General features: G+C 44.7%; 1 protein-coding gene across 1 annotated transcript in view; it reads left to right on the top strand.

Moving 5' to 3' along the window:
• Positions 1-114: 114 nt before the first annotated feature.
• Positions 115-21,089, top strand: part of LOC111949361 (protocadherin Fat 3-like) — a 326,201-nt gene continuing 305,226 nt past the window's right edge. The window contains 2 exon segments of the mRNA XM_070433886.1: positions 115-134; positions 251-1,947. Coding sequence (XP_070289987.1) covers positions 115-134; positions 251-1,947 — 1,717 coding nt within the window.

The following is a 21,089-nucleotide window of genomic DNA, read 5'->3' as shown; positions in this document are numbered from 1 at the left end:
AGGGCCTATTTTACTTTATTTGTTGTTTATGAAGGTATATGACATGTTTTCGAGACATCCGTTGCAGTTTTTCTTTAGGCCAATGAATAGTTTATGATAGAGGGATCTGTTTCTATGCTTCAGCTTTCCCTGCAGTCTCAATAGTGGCTATGTTTTCTTTGGTATGTGTGTGTTTTGGCTGATGCTGCTCTCTCCGTCCCTAGCCATGCAATTATTTTGTTCTTTGCTTCTGGAACCAAACCTCCTGTAGGTTTTTCGAAAACGTGCAATTGAGTGTCCACATAGAGTCCACACACGCCTCTGACTGGGGTTCCCCCTACAGACGAGAGAGTGAAGTCAACGTAACTGTCCATCTGGAGAATGTGAACGACAACCAACCCTTATTCGAGAAAGTGGCGTGCCAGGGAGTGGTCTCTCGGGACTTACCCACCGACGAGGTGATAACCACCATGTCTGCCATCGACATAGATGAGCTAGAGCTGGTGAAGTACAAGATCCTGGAAGGGAATGAGAGAGGATTCTTCGACCTGAACCCTGACTCAGGGGTCCTGACCCTACGGAGGTCTCTCTCCACTGCCAGTCCAAAAAATGGTATCTTCAATTTGAAAATAACCGCCACAGATGGAGAGAACTTCTCCGATCCAATGTTCGTGAACATCTCTATTGTCCATGGGAAATCTCCCCCAAAGAACTTCAACTGTAGGGAGACCAGAGTCGCCCAAAAGCTAGCTGAGAAATTACTAAATAAGTCCAAAGCTAGAACCAAGCCCAAGATCGAGGAAGGGTTCATTGACCTTTTCTCCGTCAACAGACAGACACCTCAGTTTGACAAGGCCTTACCCGCAGACATATCAGTGCGCGAGGACCTCAAGGTCGGGTCCAGTGTCTTCAAGGTCAACGCCTACGACGGCGACACAGGTTTTAACGGTCAGATTTTGTACGCCATCTCGGATGGAAACACAGACAGCTGTTTCACCATCGACATGGAGAGTGGGCTGATCAGTGTCTTCCTGCCCATGGACAGAGAGAAAAGAGACAGATACCTCCTCAACATCACTATCTACGACCTGGGCCTGCCACAGAAAACCGCATGGCGTCTGCTCACCGTCTACGTAGAAGATGCCAATGACAATGCACCTCAATTCCTGCAGGAGGGAGGCTATAGAACCGTCATTCCTGAAAACATGGCCATCGGCACCGATGTCATTCAGGTTGAGGCCACTGACAAAGACTTGGGGCCTAATGGAGAAATTGTCTACTCCGTTTTGACCAGCACCACCCAGTTTGGCATCAACAGCTCTAACGGGATTGTGTATGTTGCCGGCCAGCTGGACAGGGAGTTTGTCTCCAACTTCAACTTGAAGATCGAGGCTCGTGACCGTGCAGAGAAAGGGAACCAGAAGTTTTCAGTCACCACTCTGAAGATCTCTCTAGACGACGTTAACGACTGCCCTCCGGCATTCATCCCCAGTGTCTACAACACCCGGGCCCTGGAGGACCTGCCAGTGGGTACCGTGGTGGCCTGGCTCGAGACTCAGGACCCCGACCTTGGCCTGGGCGGCCAGGTTAGATACTCCCTGGCCAATGACTACAACGGGAAGTTTGAGGTGGACAAGGCCAGCGGGGCCATCCGACTGACCAAGGAGCTGGACTACGAGACGCAACAGTTCTACAACCTCACGGTGAGAGCCAAGGATAAAGGGAGACCTGTCTCTCTCCTGTCTGTCACCTTCATGGAACTAGAGGTGGTAGATGTTAACGAGAACCTCTACACTCCCTACTTCTCCCACTTCGCCCTCACGGGATCGGTGAAGGAGAGCGCCCGCATCGGGACCACCGTCCTCCAAGTCACGGCCCGGGATGACGACAATGGGAGAGATGGGGAAATCCAGTACTCTATCCGGGATGGGAGTGGACTGGGACGATTCGCCATCGACGAAGAGACGGGTAAGTGTAGATTGCCTGAAAAAAACCTGCTGTTACATGTAATATCGCTGTTTAGATCAGTCTTGGTAGTTGGTTTATTCCCTGGATTTATAGGCATTAACAATTGAACATAAAACATTTGTTTGATTTAATGTTGTGGTGAAGAGCTACAATATCCCCTTAAACTGACTAATGCTGTTCATGAGCCCTGTGTTTTTAATGGTGCTGGACCTTATAAGTCCTGTCTCGGCTGTGTGTGTGTGAGACGGAGAGAGAGACATGCTCCGGAGGCCAGTCCAGCGGCTGACAAATAATCTAATTGTGGAGCGGCAGCCGTGTTTGTGGCTGGGGTGTTCTTAAGAACGTTTAGAGCTGTGATTTATAAGCTCCAGTCTGGGAGAGGGCCGGGTTGCCAGATTGAATTACAACTCCGCTATCTTTATTTACATTTAGTCTAGTTGTCATGTCATTTTCGCCTGACCCAGACATTTGGCATCTCTCTGCCTTCTCCACCTAAACCGCCCACCCCTCCTCTTCTACTTGTCTCCCACTCTTGGCTGGAGCTCCGGCAGACCAACTGGGAGGCTTGATGGGCCGTTTGTGACATTCTGCTCCGAGTTATTCTAGGATTTTCCTGATTCTATTTATTTAAAGGCGGCCCGTGCCCGGCCGTGTGGTCCTCCTGTCCACTGGCTAGACGAGGAGGGGCAGAGTAAATCGGTTAATTTCCTATCTGAAGGGAGAGGAGACGGCAGAGTGCCGAGAGGGAGGATTAGGGTTATTATGACATTAGTCCACGGTGTGTGATCGACCTCGTATCACCCCCCCCCAACACACACACACTATATAAATCCTCCATGAAATATGGCCCAATAGTAGTTTCCACTTAAAATGGGAAGGGCTTGGATGAGAGGGAACATTGGAGAAGAGAGGGGGAGAAGTGGAGAAGATGAGGGAGAAGTGGGAGAAGAGAGGGGAGAATGGGAAGAGGGGAGAGTGGAGAAGAGAGGGGAGAAGTGGGAGAAAGAGAGAGTGGAGAGAGAGGGGAGAAGTGGGAGAAGAGAGGGGGAAGAGGGAAAGTGGAAAGAAGGAGGGGGGAGAAGTGGGGAAGAGAGGGGGAGAAGTGGGAAGAGAGGGGGAGAAGTGGGAGAAGAGAGGGGGAGAAGTAGGGGAAGAGAGGGGAGAATGTGGAGAAGAGAGGGGAGAAGTGGGAGAAGAAGGGGGAGAAGTGGGAGAAGAGAGGGGGAGAAGTGGGGAAGAGAGGGGAGAAGTGGGAGAAGAGGGAGAAGAGAGGGGAGAAGTGGGAGAAGAGAGGGGAAGTGGGAAAGAGCGGGGGAAGTGGGAGAGAGAGGGAGAAGTGGGAGAAGAGAGGGGAGAAGTGGGGAAGAGAGGGGGAGATAGCTTGAAACAGCATCACCTCCATGCCTGATGGAACGATAAATTATCTTGATGGTTTCAAATTGCCTTTAGATCCCAGCAAATGGTGCTCTGGGTCCAAGTGATTCTTCATCCACTCTACGATCGTGCTGTAGAATGAGAATAGAAAACAGGACAGAGCGAAGAGAGAGAGACAGAGAGAGAGAGAGAGAGAGAGAGAGAGCACGAGAGAAGAGAGAGGAGAGAGAGAGACAGAGAGAGAGAGAGACAATCCAACCGACTCCTCCTTTAGTTTGTCATGCAATTTAGCTGGAAAACTGAAGAAGCCCCAAAGTGGTCCTCGAGCTCAGTTGTAGTCTATAACCAATGCCTGTGTGTCTTTTACATTTTTCATTTTGGTTGCAGGGAGGAGTAGCCTAGCTCAGCATGTTTAGCAGTCTGACTCTTTTCTTCTGGGAAAAACTCATGAACTGTCATCCATTAAACTACTACAGCTCTATAACTACTACTGTTTCTCGCTCTAGCAACAATATTAGTTTGAAATAATGATAATAAATGCCTAATCGCAGTCGGGGAATCGTCCCCAGACTTTTAAGATATATTCTCAGAGGTCATGTTTCAAATGAGCCATTGAACATTTTGACAGACAGGAATGCAACCACACTGTCCACTCAAGCGTTCACCAGGGGCCAGAAAGTCAAACTCTTAGCCCCAATCCATGTAATCAGTCATAGGCCCCAGACGCAGAATGCTAGTTCCAAACTGTCAAAGGACTCATCAGTGATGAGAATGCAGAATACCATTAGAACAGTAGCAGTATACCATCAGACAGTAGCAGTATACCATCAGACAGTAGCAGTATACCATAGCAGATAGCAGTCAGACAGTAGCAGTATACCACAGACAGTAGCAGATATACCATTAGACAGTAGCAGTATACATCAGCATAGACAGATACCATCAGACAGTAAGATATACCATCAGACAGTAGGCAGGTATACCATCAAGTAGATATCATAACATGCCGTATACCATTCAGACAGTAGCAGTATACCATCAGACAGTAGCAGTATACCATCAGACAGTAGCAGTATACCATCAGACAGTAGCAGTGTACCATCAGACAGTAGCAGTATAGCTAGTTACAATATGGATCCACATTGCTGCATAGAGCTATAAAAGCTTCATTTTTAGATGAAAAAGAGGCTCAGGCACTCCCAGAGCTCCGTGTATGTTTCATGATCGATGTTCAAAGCTGAGTCAAAGGGGGCAAATGGATACCAGAACTCTCCTGTGAAGGAGAGTAGTACTGTAGGCTAGACCTATATAATTACAGTAAGGATATCATGTCTTTGAAGAGAACTCCAGAATCCATTCCCGAATCCCTAGAACTCATGTTGTTGATTTAAAAAGCGGATTGTGTTTTGCTCCCTCCTTTGTAGTTGCGTGTGAAGTCGGGATGCAACAGCCGAGCTGAGCATCACAGTACGTTTACACAGCTGTTGGACTGTCACATGTGCTCCCTCTCTGGCCTCTAGGTCACCAGGCTGCTCGTTATGGCGCACACCTGTCACCATCGTCAGACTGTTACTTATTTTGTAATATGTTCCGTTTATTTTATTAAAACACTCACTCCCTGAACTTGCTTCCCGACTCTCAGCGCACATCGTTACATGGACGTCGTTTTGTGCATGGACTGGAAGAGAGGATGTGRCAGTCAGTGGACTGCAGGTTAAAACAAACCACCTGGGAAACCCATAGGGGGAGGGCAATTCCACAGTAACGGAGTTACGCTTTGATGAAGTTTTTTCACTTTAAAATGCAGAAGGACTACTTTGAACAATTTCCATTGAAATATGTACAAAAACTAATTTAGTGGAAGAACTGTGTAGATGCCAACTTTGGTAACGGAATTACAGTATAATCTCCCTCAGGTTTTTATGTGACCACATTTCCCAAAAACGGTTAAATATCTGCTCTGAATTAACATTCACAGATGTCCGCAGAAAGAATGGGGTGTCAGCTATGACATGGCACCTTGAGTGAAATGTTTCATTTTTGCTTATTGAAGTGGATTTAAACCCGTTAATGGTATTACGGTAATGGAATTACATCATGGGTCCCTGAGCTGTACTACACATAAATGCATTATTATGGATATGAGTTCCTTGGTCGCCATGGCGCCATGAGGTCGCCTAGGCAGACAGCTTTTTATGTTTTTTGACAGCATTTTTTAATTTTTATATACGTTTTATTTTGTTAGCTTAATAAGTACTGAGTGTACAAAACCTTATGAACACCTGCTCTTTCGATGACATATCCAGGTGAAAGCTATGATCCCTTATTGATGTCACCTGTTAAATCCACTTCAATCAGTGTAGATAAAGGGGAGGAGACAGGCTAAATAAGGATTTTTAAGCTTTGAGACAATTGAGACATGGATTGTGTATGTGTGTCATTCAGAGGGTGAATGGGCAAGACAAAATATTTAAGTGCCTTTAAATGTGGTATGGTAGGTGTCAGGCGCACCGGTTTGTGTCAAGAACTGCAAGGCTGATGGGTTTTTCATGCTCAACAGATTCCCGTGTGTATCAAGAATGGTCCACCACCCGAAGGACATCCAGCCAACTTGACACAACTGTGGGAAGCATTGGAGTCAACATGGGCCGTCATCCCTGTGGAACACTTTCRACACCTTGTAGAGTCCTTGCCACGACGAATTGAGGCTGTCCTGAGGGAAAACGGGGGGGGTGGTGCAACTCAATATTAGGATGGCGTAGTTTTGTCAAGATAACCCATAGGCTGGCTAGCTAGCTTTTGTTTTTATTTGAAACTGGAGATGGCACTGGCTTGGACATCACAGTGTTTTTTGTAGTTTTTTGTAGTTTTGAGTGGATTTCTCAGTTCAAGTTTGGACTATCCCAATAATTGATGTGTAGTAAGTCTCCGGCGCTTTTACGAAATCTAACAGATGTCGGCTTCACCCAGATGGGTGCTACATGTTGTCTGGGGAGAATCTACCCACAGAGTCTGCAGAAAAGCTGGGGATGGCAGAAAAGCTGGTCCTCTGATGTGACCACTGATTCCCCTTACTCAAGTCTGCTTCAGGGCATCAGAGGACCTGAGAACAGCGTGGCGGAGGAGAGTGCTGAAGGTGGAGAGTGATGGCTCTTGACTGACTTTCAGGGGAATGTAGGATACTTGGTCTAAATGCAGCCCACCGTAGTTCTACTGTATTGTATTGTACTGTACTCTGCTGAGCTCTACTCACTGTACTGTACTGTGCTATTCAATCTTGTGGAACATACAGTATGTCTGTAATAGGTTCAGATTTGATCCAGTCTGGTCTGTCTGTGGACGTTAACAATAACATCAAGGCTAGGGTGGAATGACCAAATTCCAACTACTTTTCAATGTCCATGAACATCCAACRTCGGTGCTCAGTGGGTGAGGATGCTGGTTATAGTAAATAAAAAGAGAGGGGGCTCATGGGTAGGTGTCAGTAAGAGAGGTGACATTAACTGGAGTGGGAGAGCGAGAGAGAGAGAGGGGGAGAGAGAGAGAGAGGGGGAGAGGGAGAGGGAGAGGGAGAGAGAAGGGTTGTCCAGACTCAGACTGTTTTAACACTTGGTTTGGCCACCAGACAACAGAAAGAGAAAGAAAACAGATGAGCTGAACACAACAGTATGCCAGTAGAAAGGAGGACAGGTGACCAAACTGTGGTTTGTTACTATTATCATTTCCCATTGTAGCCAATTTAGTTGCAGTAATTATGTTACAATTGGGTCTTTACGTCAACATTACTGTGTTTTGATGGATTTCTAATACCTTTTAAGACTTTTTCTGGAAATTGTTTTCTAACATCCCTTTCTATCTGTTCATACAAAAATCAAAGCCCTTTTTATGCATCATTTTGAAGATGGAAAATAGTTGAAAAATGTATTTATACCTTCATTTCCCCAAAATATAGACGCTTTCATTTCACACCTAATTTAATATGCTCCTTTGAAATCAGATTTGCTCATGAGTTCATAGAGGGGTCAGATCCCTGTCATCACAAGATGAAGAGGTTATTTTCATCCCTCTCATGAAGACATATAGGTCCTGTTGTGTTGTAGACCTCTTGTTAACTAGGGAACCTGGATTTGTGACACTTATACAAATACACACACACACACACACACACACACACACACACACACACACACACACAACACACAACACACACCACACAACACACACACACACACACACACAACACACACACACACACACACACACACACACACACACACACACACACACACACACACACACACACACACAACCACTACACTCTCACCCCACTTGCTTGTCCCTTGTTGAAGACTGGGAGCAGAGCAGAGGGGTGAATTTATAGCCCTTGTTAGCTGAGCGTTGGCAAGACCCATAATCTAGGGGTTGCAGCAGTACAACTTCACAAACCAATTACAACTTAAAGAGCATTATTCAGGTCCACACACACACACACACACACACACACACACACACACACACACACAACACACACACACACACACACACACACACACACACACACACACACACACAAACACACCACACAGCACACACACACACACACGCTACACATACTGCAACACACACACACACATACTAACACACACACACACATACTACATACTATACACACACACAACATACTACACACACACACACACACACACCATACTACACACACACCACAACATACTACACACACATACATACTACACACACACAACACACACGCAACACACACACGCCAGGGCATAAAATTACAATGTCTGTACTGTGAGACGCCTAGGAGCAGCGCTAACAGGGAGACAGGACGGACAACTGATCGTCCTCGCAGTGGCAGACCACGTGTAACAACACCTGCACAGGATCGGTACATCCGAACATCACACCTGTGGGACAGGTACAGGATGGCAACAACAAGTACCCGAGTTACACCAGGAACGTACAATCCCTCCATCAGCGCTCAGACTGTCCGCAATAGGCTGAGACAGGCTGGACTGAGGGCTTGTAGGCCTGTTGTAAGGCAGGTCCTCACCAGACATCACCGGCAACAACGTCGCCTATGGGCACAAACCCACCGTCGCTGGACCAGACAGGACTGGCAAAATGTGCTCTAAACTGACGAGTCGCGGTTTTGTCTCACCAGGTGTGATGGTCGGATTCGCATTTATCGTCGAAGGAATGAACGTTACACCGAGGCCTGTACTCTGGAGCAGGATCAATTTGGAGGTGGAGGGTCCGTCATGGTCTGGGGCGGTGTGTCACAGTGTCATCGGACTGAGCTTGTTGTCATTGCAAGCAATCTCAACGCTGTGCGTTACAGGGAAGACATCCTCCTCCCTCATGTGGTAACCTTCCTGCAGGCTCATCCTGACATGACCCTCCAGCATGACAATGCCACCAGCCATACTGCTCGTTCTGTGTGTGATTTCCTGCAAGACAGAAATGTCAGTGTTTTGCCATGGCCAGACAAGAGCTCGGATCTCAATCTCATTCAGCACGTCTGGGACCTGTTGGATCGGAGGGTGAGGGCTAGGGCCATTCCCCCCAGAAATGTCTGGGAACTTGCAGGTGACATGGTGGAAGAGTGGGGTAACATCTCACAGCAAGAACAGTCAAATCTAGTGCCGTCCATGAGGAGTACTGCCGTACTTAATGCAGCTGGTGGCCACACCAGATACTGACTGTTACTTTTGATTTTGACCCCCCCTTTGTTCAGGGACACATTTTTCCATTTCTGTTAGTCACATGTCTGTGGAACTTGTTCAGATTATGTCTCAGTTGTTGAATCTTGTTATGTTCATACAAATATTTACACATGTTAAAGTTTGCTAAAAATAAATGTAGTGGACAGTGAGAGGACGTTTCTATTTTTGCTACACACACACATACTACACACACACACACACCACAAACATCTACCCTCCTATTTACATATTCCTTTATTGCCATATTACATATTCATTAAATTACACTGCTTTATGAAACAGCTTTTAAATGATTCCACTCTGAGAAATTAGATAGTGTTGAGTAGAGAAGCAGCAGTGATCTATGTTAATGAATTCAGAGAGAATGTGGAGTCTGTGTTGGATTAGTCCGTTCTGAAGGACCCACGTGACACATGTACTAAAGCATCTCAGTCTCCAGCCTAGTTAGCATGGTTTTCAAAACCGTAGCGATCTCATACTCTCTGTGCTAGCACGTAAACTCTGTGCACCACAACACCTGTGTGCTGCGTGCCCGTGTGGTGTGTGTGGGTCCAACTGCTGGATGTGGTGTGTTGTGTTGTGCTGAGAAATCTACAACCATCTCACTGTGTGTGTTGTGTGTGTGTGTGTTGTGTGGTATGTGTGTGTGTGTGTGTGTGTGTGTGAGTGTGTTGTGGTGGTGTGTGGTGTGTGTGTGTGTTTGTCTCTGTGAAACCAGGTTTATTTTTGTGTTAGAGCTGCATTGCACGTTGAGGCGAAGGTGTTTCGGAATGTTTCCCTGCCCTAGCATAATGACCGAGCCCCAACATAATGGGTTCCGCCCACCCCTAGATGAGATGTGTCCTGCTTTTCCACTTTAGTCAGGAGCAGCGGGGCAGGCAAACTCAATGTGAGAGTGAATTGTGTGTGTGTGTTGTTATTTGTGCCTTCACACCCTTTAGTACCTTTCCCATACCCATTTTGACAATTACACTCCTTCAGTCTCTCTCCTTTGCACACACACACACACACACAGATACATACACACACACACACACACACACACACAGCGACAACAGCAGACAAGCACACATCCACTATCCACACACACACACACACACACACACACACATTCTGCCACTGAGAAGGTCATTCCCTGCTAGGACTGCTCTTTCTCTCCTTATTCTCTCCTCTCTCCTAAAGAGGACACACTCAGAGTTAAGATACTTAATCACAATGTCACTTATCCCTGGGAACCTCTGTGTTTTGGAGGGAGGGAGAGAGAGAGATAATAAAGAGAGAGTGAGATAATAGAGAGAGAGAGATAATAGAGATAGAAGGATGGAAGGAAGGAGAGAGATAATAGAGAGGAAGATATATAATAGAGAGACAGATAATAGAGAGGAAGTGAGATACTAGAGAGATAATCAAGAGGAAGAGATATAATAGAGAGGAAGATAGAGAGAAAGAGAGATACTGGAGAGGAAGAGAGATAATAGAGAGAAAGAGATACTAGAGGAAGAGAGATAATAGAGAGGAAGAGAGATAATGGAGAGAAAGCGATAATAGAGAGAAAGCTAGATAATAGAGAGGAATATAGATAATAGAGAGGAATATAGATAATAGAGAGGAAGAGAGATATTAGAGAGAAAGATAGATAATGGAGAGGAAGATAGATAATAGAGAGAAAGAGGGAGAGAAAGAGAGATAATGGAGAGAAAGAGGGAGAAAGCAAAGAAGGAAAGAAGGGGAAAAGGGAATTGTGAGATCATGATTCTATAGCGATATATTTATTATGTCCGGTACTACCCCCTTTTGTTTTCACAGCAAAACCAGCTTTGTGGGGAGACTTGAATGTGGCCGCTGAATAGGAGACAGAGAGAGAACTGCCAAGGCAGAACCTACGGTCTCAAACATTACTTTGCTGCCTGGCAAATCCTGGGCTCTAACTGTTAAGCGTGTGTGTGTGTATGCATACACGTGTGTGTGTGTTTGTGTGTTCTATTAAAAGAAGGAGAAAAGCGCCTCTCTGGGCCTGAAGTCAGGGCTTGGATCTGAACAGCTGTAATGAAGTTATGAAAACAATGAGAAAAATGACTGCATGAAGGAGAAAAAGCACAAGTGTGCAGCCAAATACAAATACTGTATGCACACACACACTCATACACATACTGTATGCACACACACACACACACACACACACACACACACACACACACACACACACACACACACACACACACACTATATTTCACATTTAGAGGTTATGAAGTATCCTACTTCTGCCCTCTAAGTCTTTTTAGCAGAATAGGGCTGGACTGTTTTATCTGCTACACTCCCCTCAGCTCACTGCACACAAATTGCTGAATGTATTCTTGATTTCCTGCGTGTGGAGAAAATAACATTGGTAATGATAGCTTCTGGTTTCCCCATGCTGGAGGAGTGCAGAACGGAGTCCGGCGTATATACTTCAGTAAGAGAGCACTACGCCGCGGAAAGCAATTAGGATTAAAAACCTGAGCGAGTACACGCTCTACGCAGCAAACATATATATCCTACGCCAGGGATCATCAACTACATTCAGCTTTGGGGCGATTTTTTTCTTGAGCGGATGGTCGGGGGGCTGGAACATACTTTCAAATAATTAGTAGACTGCAAATTGACCGCAAGAAGCCCAAACAGATATAATGTTTGACTAAAACATAATCATTTCAAAGCTTGCTTACATTTGTATACGACCACATTGTGTCTCTCTATTATCCATGGGAATACTTGGGAACAGATTTCTTAAATGAATATCACTTGGAGCTGATTTCCTGGTGTTTTTTTACAGTCTATTATGTCCAACAATGAACAGTGTATTTGTATAAAAAAAAATCTCAGAAACTTGGGGGGCCAAATTAAACCACCTGCGGGCCAACTTTGGAACGTGAGCCGCCAGTTGGGGAACCCTGGCCTATGCAATACACACAGATGAAGGCATTCATTCACCTTCCACGCACACACACATATTCATGCGTCTTCCACCCATACACAGGTAGGCGGAGTTATCAAACACAGTTGTAAGTAGTAAGCACACAGGACATACACAACCAGTCTACATCAACTTAAAACCATACTGTACATCTGGCGCAGATACACGCTCACACTCTAGACACAGTGTTCTCCAATACAGTACAGGCCTGCAGGTAGGAAGTCTGAACATTGTGCTGTTGTGTGTCTGATGTCAGTGAAAGTGAGATGTTGTATTTGGTCTGCTGGGTTATTTATAGGCCTTTATTTGGCCCTGAGACTTCTGTTGCCTGCTGGCACCTTCTATGTGTGTATGTGTGTGAGTGAGTGTGCGTCTGCATACGTGTTGATACGTGTATGTAAGCCTGCATATCAGTTACCTGTGTGTGTTTACTTTGTTGTGTGTATGTGCCTTGGTTAAAGTGTGTGTTTGTGTGTTCACATGTGCATGTGTCTGAGCTTCAGGTCGTCACATGGAAAGCCCATCTAACTCGTGTTACACCAGGCCATGACTGCAGATTCCTCAGACCATGAGGTCTCTATTATAATGGCTGGGTGGATTTGTCATCGTTTGTCATCTCTTCCTGTGACCCACCAAAGGCCTGCTATATGACACTGTAGACACACACACACACACACACACACACACACACATACACACACACACACACACACACACACACACACACACACACACACACACACACACACACACACACACACACACACACACACACACACACACACACACACACACACACACACACACACACACACACACACACACACACACACACACACGTCCCCTGTGGTTACATTGCTTTTAACATTTGGAGAGACCTGATTAGCGTTAGCGACACGTCTAGGCTAGGGACAGGAATTATACCTGGGGTCTTAGGGTTAGCCTGTTAGCACTTTGGCTAATGCTATCACCAATGTATCACCACTGACAGTTCCATTAAAACAGATGAAGACACAGTAGCAAATCCTGCATTTCTAAAACGAGAGAAACGTGAACGTGTGGTTATGTGGATGTTTTTAGCACTGTGTTTAAGCATGTGATTGGGAGCATTGGTTTTAATTGGGCTATGGGGAGAAAATTGTTGTTGTTTGTGTGTCAGGAGGCTTCCGCTTCGTTCTAGAGATCATCGGTGTGTGTTTGTATCTTTGTGTAAAAGAGAGCCCTGTTCTTGTGCATATTTTGCCCTGCCTGCTTCCCACCCCTCCATCCCCACAGCACAAGCCATGCTCTGAGATGGTCACATGATGCATCACCACAGAGGTTAGAGGTCAGCTAGAATAAGCCAACAAGGAGATAGCACTGATCTCAGCTGCCAGTGTACAGAAGCTCGGCCAATCAGCTTCTAGCAAGTCCCGAGGACCAGATATGGAGATATCTCCCATAATGACATGCTTTAGTTTGGCTTCCTATTTCAGAGTGTTACTGTGGGCACACTGGGCAGGAGGTTATTCAGTGGGAAGTAGCTAATGTTCTTTATGTGGTAGAGATAGAAAAAAACGGAAGAAAAAAAAAGTTGAAATGTTAGTGTTTGGTTGAACTCAGTGAGTAAGTTGTTTTATATAGGCCTATGCAAGGCTACAGTACATGTTATGTCATACATCTAGGTAATAACCAACCTGATCTCATGGTTTCACTTCGGAATTTGCCGCATTATGGATTAACGTCTATTTTTTACACGTTAATACTGCATGGTTACAGGGTTCATTCCGCTTGGTTACAGGGTTAATTCCACTTAGTTTCAGGGTTACATTTTTAGGTATTAATTCCGAGGGGTTAAGGTTAGGGGTATGGGTTGGGGACGGCTTAAAAGAAAATAATTAAAAACATTGCGCTGTTTCCATGAAGTATCATTAAGTACTCTCCCGTCTTGCTAGAGCATTGTGATCTGCCGAGGTGCAGTGGTCCAAGCAGCGAGCTCTGGCTCTGAGACTCATGAGTTCACGCCCAGTGCTGTGCCATCGTTGTTTTGTTTTGTGAGCACCGAGGAAGCCATATCCACGTCCTCAGGACCTTCTCAAACGTCCAAAATCAACGGCTATTTGTAGTGACCAGGCTGGTAGTAACATAGACCTAGGCCTATATGCTGAGAACTACATGACTGAATTATTACTTTGCAGTACATCAATGTTAGTTTGTAGACTATATGCTGATGTGTCTGGTACACACACACACACACACACACACACACACACACACACACNAGTTTGTATGATTCCCTAGTTAGTTTGTATGATTCCCTAGTTAGTTTGTATGATTCCCTAGTTAGTTAGTTTGATTCCCTAGTTAGTTTGTATGACTCCATAGTTAGTTTGTGTGACTCCCTCTGGTTGAGTCATCGACTGGGAGCCGTGACGGTTTGAGACGGCGTGAGGAACAGATGTCATAGTTCAGGAGTAGTGGAGCTCAGGTATCTGCTAAGACAAGGTACAAGAGTCTCAGGGGGGATGTCACACTGACAGACACCAGCCAAGGGGACAGAGGGGTGGGGGGGGCTAGTAGCCTATATGCTGACGTATCTGGTACAAACACACGCACTCACACACACACCCACACCCACACACACAGTGACTGTCACCTGTCTCTCACCTCCTAGCTGAACGGTGCTCAATATATCCAGAAACTGTGTTAACACCTATCTTCTATTTGTGGCAACGATTTCAACACTTTTCGGTTTGTTCATGTCATCCATCATTAACACTATGCTCTCTCCCCTTTCACACTTCATAAAACAAGCTCACACACACACACCCACACACACATCCACACACACACACACACACACACCCACACACACACACACACACACACACACACAGTGATGGCAGAGCCCAAAGCATGCTGCCTCAGACACCTCGTTAGTCTGTTAATTGCTTTATTCTAATGTGAAGCCATTCTTCATGTCACAAGATGAGTGGAGGAGAGAGAGACAGAGAGAGAGACAGAGAGTGAGACAGACAGACAGAGAGAGAGAGACAGAGAGAGAGAGAGAGACAGAGAGAGAGAGAGACAGAGAGAGAGAGAGACAGAGAGAGAATACAAAAGAAAGAGTGCCAGAAGCCCTTATCTATCTATTTCTACAGCTGGCGGCACACTCAATCTGCTGACATGGTGTGTGTGTGAAAGAGAGAGAGATTGTTTAAGTAATGTTCCTCTCTTCAGACAGCCAGACAGTCGGTGTTTGTGTTTCTGGCTGGATGCAAACAACAAAAACATAATCATTAAACAAAACAGAACTAGAAGTCTACATCGAATGACAATCAGAAGACCAAAACAATAAGAGAGAACTTATCTTTGATAAGAACTTCTGGAAGAACAGAAATATGTATTGGAATCACAAGGGACTGGACGAGAATCAACAGAAAACCATGATTAACTACTCATGGTGTGATTGTGGTAAAGTACAGGAACTCCAAGTCCTTTTGTTCTCCCAATTTGGAATAACTCACTATAAAATGCCGACCACATTACCTCCCAAGAGAATTGTCTTCAGTCATCGTCACGTCGTGTATATTCCCCTTCAAGCCCCCTCAAGGCTCGCAAGGAAGGGGAGAGGGGATACCTAGTCAGTTGCACAACTGAATGCATTAAACCGAAATGTGTCTTCTGCATTTAACCCAACCCCTCTGAATCAGAGAGGTGAGGGGGGCTGCCTTAATCAACGTCTATGTCATCGGTGCCCGGGGGGCAGTTGTTGTTGGGGGTTAACTGCCTTGCTCAAGGGCGGAACAGCAGATTCTTTCCACCTTGCCACCTCGGGGATTCGAACAAGCAACCTTTCGCTCTTAACCACAAGGCTACCTGCCGAACTACACTGGACTTTGTGCAAACTGGAAACCGCATATCCTGAGGCCACATTTATTGTAGCTGGGAACTTCAATAAAGCAAATCTGAGGAAAACGCTATTGAAGTTTTATCAACACATTGCTTGCCCTACTCACTCATCGAGAACTCTTGACCATTGCTACTCACCCTTCCAGCATGGCTACAAGGCCCCCCCCGCACTCCCTTTGGCAAATCAGATCACACCTCTATTCTGCTCCTCCCTTCATATAGGCAAACACTTAAACAGGACGTTCCTGCGGTAAGGTCTGTTCAACGTTGGTCTGACCAGTCAGAATCTATGCTTCAAGATTGTTTTGATCATACAGACTGAGATATCTTCCGGGTTGGCATAACATTGACTTATACGCTGACTCAGTGACTGAGTTCATCAGGAAGTGCATAGAGGATGATGTTCCCACTGTGACGATTAGAACTTATCCAAACCAGAAACCGTGGATAGATGGCAACATTTGTGCAAAACTGAAAGCGCAAAACCACCGCATTTAACCACAGCAAGTTGAGTGGGAACATGAATGAGTACAAACAGTTCAGCTGTGCCCTCCGTAAGGCAATCAAATAGGCAATATGTCAGTACAGAGACACAGTGGAGTCGCAATTCAACGGCTCAGACACAAGACGAATAAGGCAGGGAATCCATACACGTCGCGGACACCGATGCCTTACTCCCGGACAAGCTAAACACCTTCGCCTACTTCGAAGGAAAAGACAGTGAGGCCAACTCGGCACGAGGACTGTGAGCTCTTGTTCTATATGGCCGACGTGACATTTAAACATATTAACTTCATTTATGCCCAAACGGCATCCCTAGCCGCGTACTCAGAACATTTGCAGACCAGCTGGCTGGAGTGTTTACGAACGTATTCAATCTCTGCCTATCTCAGTCTGTTGTCCCTAGTTGCTTCAAGATGTCCACCATTGTTCCTGTACAAAAGAAAGCAAAATGGTGAAGTGAAATTAAAAAATAGAAAACGGAAAAGTGGTGCGTGCATATGTATTCACCCCCTTTGCTATGAAGCACCTAAATAAGATCTGGTCCAACCAATTACCTTGCACACTCAAGTTTTACGTTTTTTTTTTTTTTTTCTAATTCTTATTTTTGTTTCATAATAAAAAAATATGTTGCACCATCAAAGTGGTAGGCATGTTGTGTAAATCAAATTATACAAACCCCCCAAAAATCTATTTTAATTCCAGGTTGTAAGGCAACAAAATAGGAAAAATGCCAAGGGGGGTGAATACTTTCGCAAGCCACTGTAGCCATTGAACACTGGTGACTTGAATAATGTTTACATACTGTTTTACCCACTTCATATGTATGTACTGTATTCTAGTCAAGGCCCATCCTATATAATTACTGCTCTACATACCAATTATATTAATATACTACTCATAATGTGGTGTGAGTGTGCAAAGCTGTCATCAAGGCAAAGGGTGGCTACTTTGAAGAATCTGAAAGATAAAATATATTTAGATGTTTTTAACACTATTTTGGTTACTACGTGACTCCACATGTGTTATTTCATAGTTTTGATGTCTTCACTATTATTCTACAATGTAGAAAATAGTAACAATAAAGTAACAATAAAATAGTAACAATAAACCCTTGAATGAGCAGGTGTGTCCAAACTTTTGACTCGCACTGTATATACATTGAAAAATATAAACACAACATGTATAATGTTGGTCCCGTGTTTAATGAGCTGTAATAAAAGATCCCATAAATGTTCCATACACACAAAAAGCTAATTTCTCTCAAATGTACTGCATAAATTTGTTTACATCCCTGTTAGTGACCATTTCTCCTTTGCCAAGATAATCCATCCACCTGACAGGTGTGGCATATGAAGAAGCTGATTAAACTGCATGATCATTACACAGGTGCACCTTGTGCTGGGGACAATAAAAGGCAACTCTAAAATGTGCAATTTTGTCACACAACACAATGCCACAGATGTCTCAAGTTTTGAGGGAGCATGCAATTGGCATGCTGACTGCAGGAAGAGAATGTAATGTTAATTTCTCTACATGAGCCGCCTCTAACGTTGTTTCAGAGAATTTGGCAGTACGTCCAACCGTCCTCACAACCGCAGACCACGTATATGGTGTCGTGTGGGCAAGTGGTTTGCCCTATGGTGGTGGTGACCTTAAGGTATGGGCAGGCATATGCTACAGACAACGAGCCATATTGCATTTTTTTTGAAGGTATCTCTGACCAACATATGCATATCTGTATTCCCAGTCATGTGAAATCCATAGATTAGGGCCTAATTTATTTATTTCAATTGACTGATTTCCTAAAACGAACTGTAACTCAGTAAAATCTATGACATTGTTGCATGTTGCGTTTATATTTTTGTTCAGTATGTATTTATATTTCGGACACTGACATTGCTCATTCTAATACCTCTATATTTGTGCATTGTTTTGTATTGTTAGGTATTTCTGCACTGTTGGAGCTAGGAACATAAGCATTTCGCTACACCCACGATAAAAATTAAATATGTGTACGCGACCAATAAAATTTGATTTGGTTTAAAAATATATTTTCCCATCAGCCCTTCCTTATCCCAGACTAAGTTATCTTTAGTGAAGGCAGACATTTTGTAAGGGCATTTACGTATCTGTTTATCTCTCTGAGAGAAAAGGGTTTGTTTTTACCCTTCATAAAGCAGCCTTGGCTGATTCCTATCACTCCTCCTTTCCTCCACTCTATATCTTATCTTCTCCTCCACCCAATCTATCTCTTCCCTCTTAATTCACAGGATGTTTCTTTTTAATCACTTAGCTTCTTACCATTACGTTGTGTAGGAAAATAAAACAATTATACACTTAGAAATTTCGTGTAGCATATTGACTAGAAAATGCAACAATTAAATAATAAAGTAACCTAAATGTGCCTTCGCTGCTTGCTACTGTCAATAGCTATCCTTAATTTGACTTAGTAAATGGAGCCGCTGGTAGCCTTGTGGGTGGAGCGTTGGGCCAGTAACCGAAGTCGACAAGGTGAAACATCTGTTGCTGTACCTTTGAGCAAAGCTCTTAATTTCTCCAGGGATGCTGGTCGATGGGGTTGTCATTCTCAAGGGGGAGTTAGGATATGCAATAAGTACATTTCCATTACACCTTTGTGTGCAACAGGACAAATATAAGCATACCCCTAATGATTATGGTTGAGCAAAGCGACACATGCTTTAGTTTATGTTGTCAGTCTTTCATTTGTAAACTTCAAAATCTTCAGCTAAGATTACATTTCAGAGCTGCAAATTGGGAGTATATTCTTAACATGTCTGCTGTCTCTCAGAATTCTTGTCTGAAGAGCTAGTGACCTTCAGAAGTACTCTGAGTAAATCGTTCAGACTGGAGAGTTTATCAGATGAAGCTGTGGCTCTTTGAATGGAGACTTAAACGGTTGGATTGGATTGAGTGTTTGCTTGTTGGTTTGTTTATTTGTGTGAGGTTTGTGCCCTTGTTGGCAGTGTCCTTGATAGGACCCTGTAGAGTGGCTATGAAGTGATGGAGTCAGATCGGTTTCTCATACAGAGGCAGAGACTAGACTACACAGTAAAGGACAATGATGCAGGTTTCTTCTGCTGGTGTATCCCTCTTCTAAACTCTGTCCTGCTCTCTCTCTCTTTATCTCTCTCCCTCTCTCTCTCCCTCCTTCCATCCCTCGCTCCCTATAGGCTGCAGTCTTCCCTGTTCCATCTCACTTTCCTCAGGTTAACAACTTTCTGCCCTCAGCTTTCTGCTGTGAAACTTTTTCTGTTGCCAAGGTCTCCAGGGCTGTGCAGTTCTGTCTTCTCTCAGTCTGCTCTGACAGAGTCCAGCTTTACTTATGTCTGCTCAACTCCTTTGTCAGGCATTCAATGTCCTGACAACGTCACAGGCCTTGAGACTGTAGACATTACACACACACTTATGTTCTATGTAGCTTGCACACAGACACACACACACACACACACACACACACACACACACACACACACACACACACACACACACACACACACAAAATCCTCCATACTGGTTCTGTTTCCCTCTCGCTCTGTCTTTCCTTCTCTCTTGTCTTGTCCTCTCTCCTCTGTTCTTTCCCTCGTCTCCCTGTCTTTCTCTCTCTCTGTCTTTCTCTCTCTGCTCTCTGTCTTTCTCTTCTTCTCTCTCTCGTCTTTGCTCTCGTCTCTCGTCCTCTCTCGGTCTTTCTCTCTCTCTCTCTCTCTGTCTTTCTCTCTCTGCTCTCTCTCTTTCTCTCTGTCTTTCTCTCTCAATTCAATTCAATTCAATTTGCTTTATTGGCATGACGTAACAATGTACATTATTGCCAAAATGAGAATCAAAATTGTCACGGGACAACAGTAACAACAATAACCAAGTGTCCAAAATAACCATACATTGAACAATAACAATAAACAAACAGTAGAGCACATGTGCATGTTGATTGGTCTGTCACAGACCACTGTCCCTCAACTTATGACAGGCAGCAATGTAGTGCGCTGCCAACCCACAGCTCTCTGCGTCCTCCCCCAACAGGACGGGTAGCCTACTCTCATCAGAGAGGTCTTTGAAACTTGAATAACAGTTTCAAATTTGGGGAAATGACACTCTCTGATTGTTTTATATTTTTGACATTTTCTCTCTCTCCGTCTCTCTTTCTTTCCCTCTCTCTGTCTCTTTCGTCTCTCTCTTCGCTCTCGTCTCTCTCTCTCCTCTCTCTGGCCTCTCTTTCTCTCTGTCGCTCTCTATTTCTCTCTCTTTCTCTCTCTCTCTCTGCCTCTCTCTCTCTTTCCCTCTCTCTGTTCTCTCTCTTTTTTCTCTCTCTGTCTCTGTCTCTCAATTTCTATATCTTTCTGTTCTCTCTTTAACTCTCTCTTTTTCTCTCTCTCTGTCTCTTCTTTCCATCTCTCTTTCCTCTCTCTTTCTCTCTTTTTCTCTGTCTCTCTCTCTCTTTCTCTGTCTCTTTCTCTCTCTCTCTGTCTCTCTCTGTCTCTCTCTCTCTGGTCTCTCTCTCTGTCTTTCTCTCTGTCCTCTCTCTCTGTCTCTCTCTCTGTCTCTCTCTTTTTCTCTCTCTCTCTATTTCCCTCTCTCTCTCTGTCTCTTCTTCTCTCTCTGCTCGTCTTCTGGTCTTTCCTCTCTCTGTCTTGTCTCTCTGTCTCTGTCTCTCTCTCTCT

This window comes from Salvelinus sp. IW2-2015, linkage group LG22, assembly GCF_002910315.2.
Source record: "Salvelinus sp. IW2-2015 linkage group LG22, ASM291031v2, whole genome shotgun sequence".
Taxonomy (NCBI): Eukaryota; Metazoa; Chordata; class Actinopteri; order Salmoniformes; family Salmonidae; genus Salvelinus; species Salvelinus sp. IW2-2015.
The sequence above is the reverse complement of the archived record's forward strand: the minus strand, read 5'-3'. Positions and strand labels throughout refer to the sequence as shown.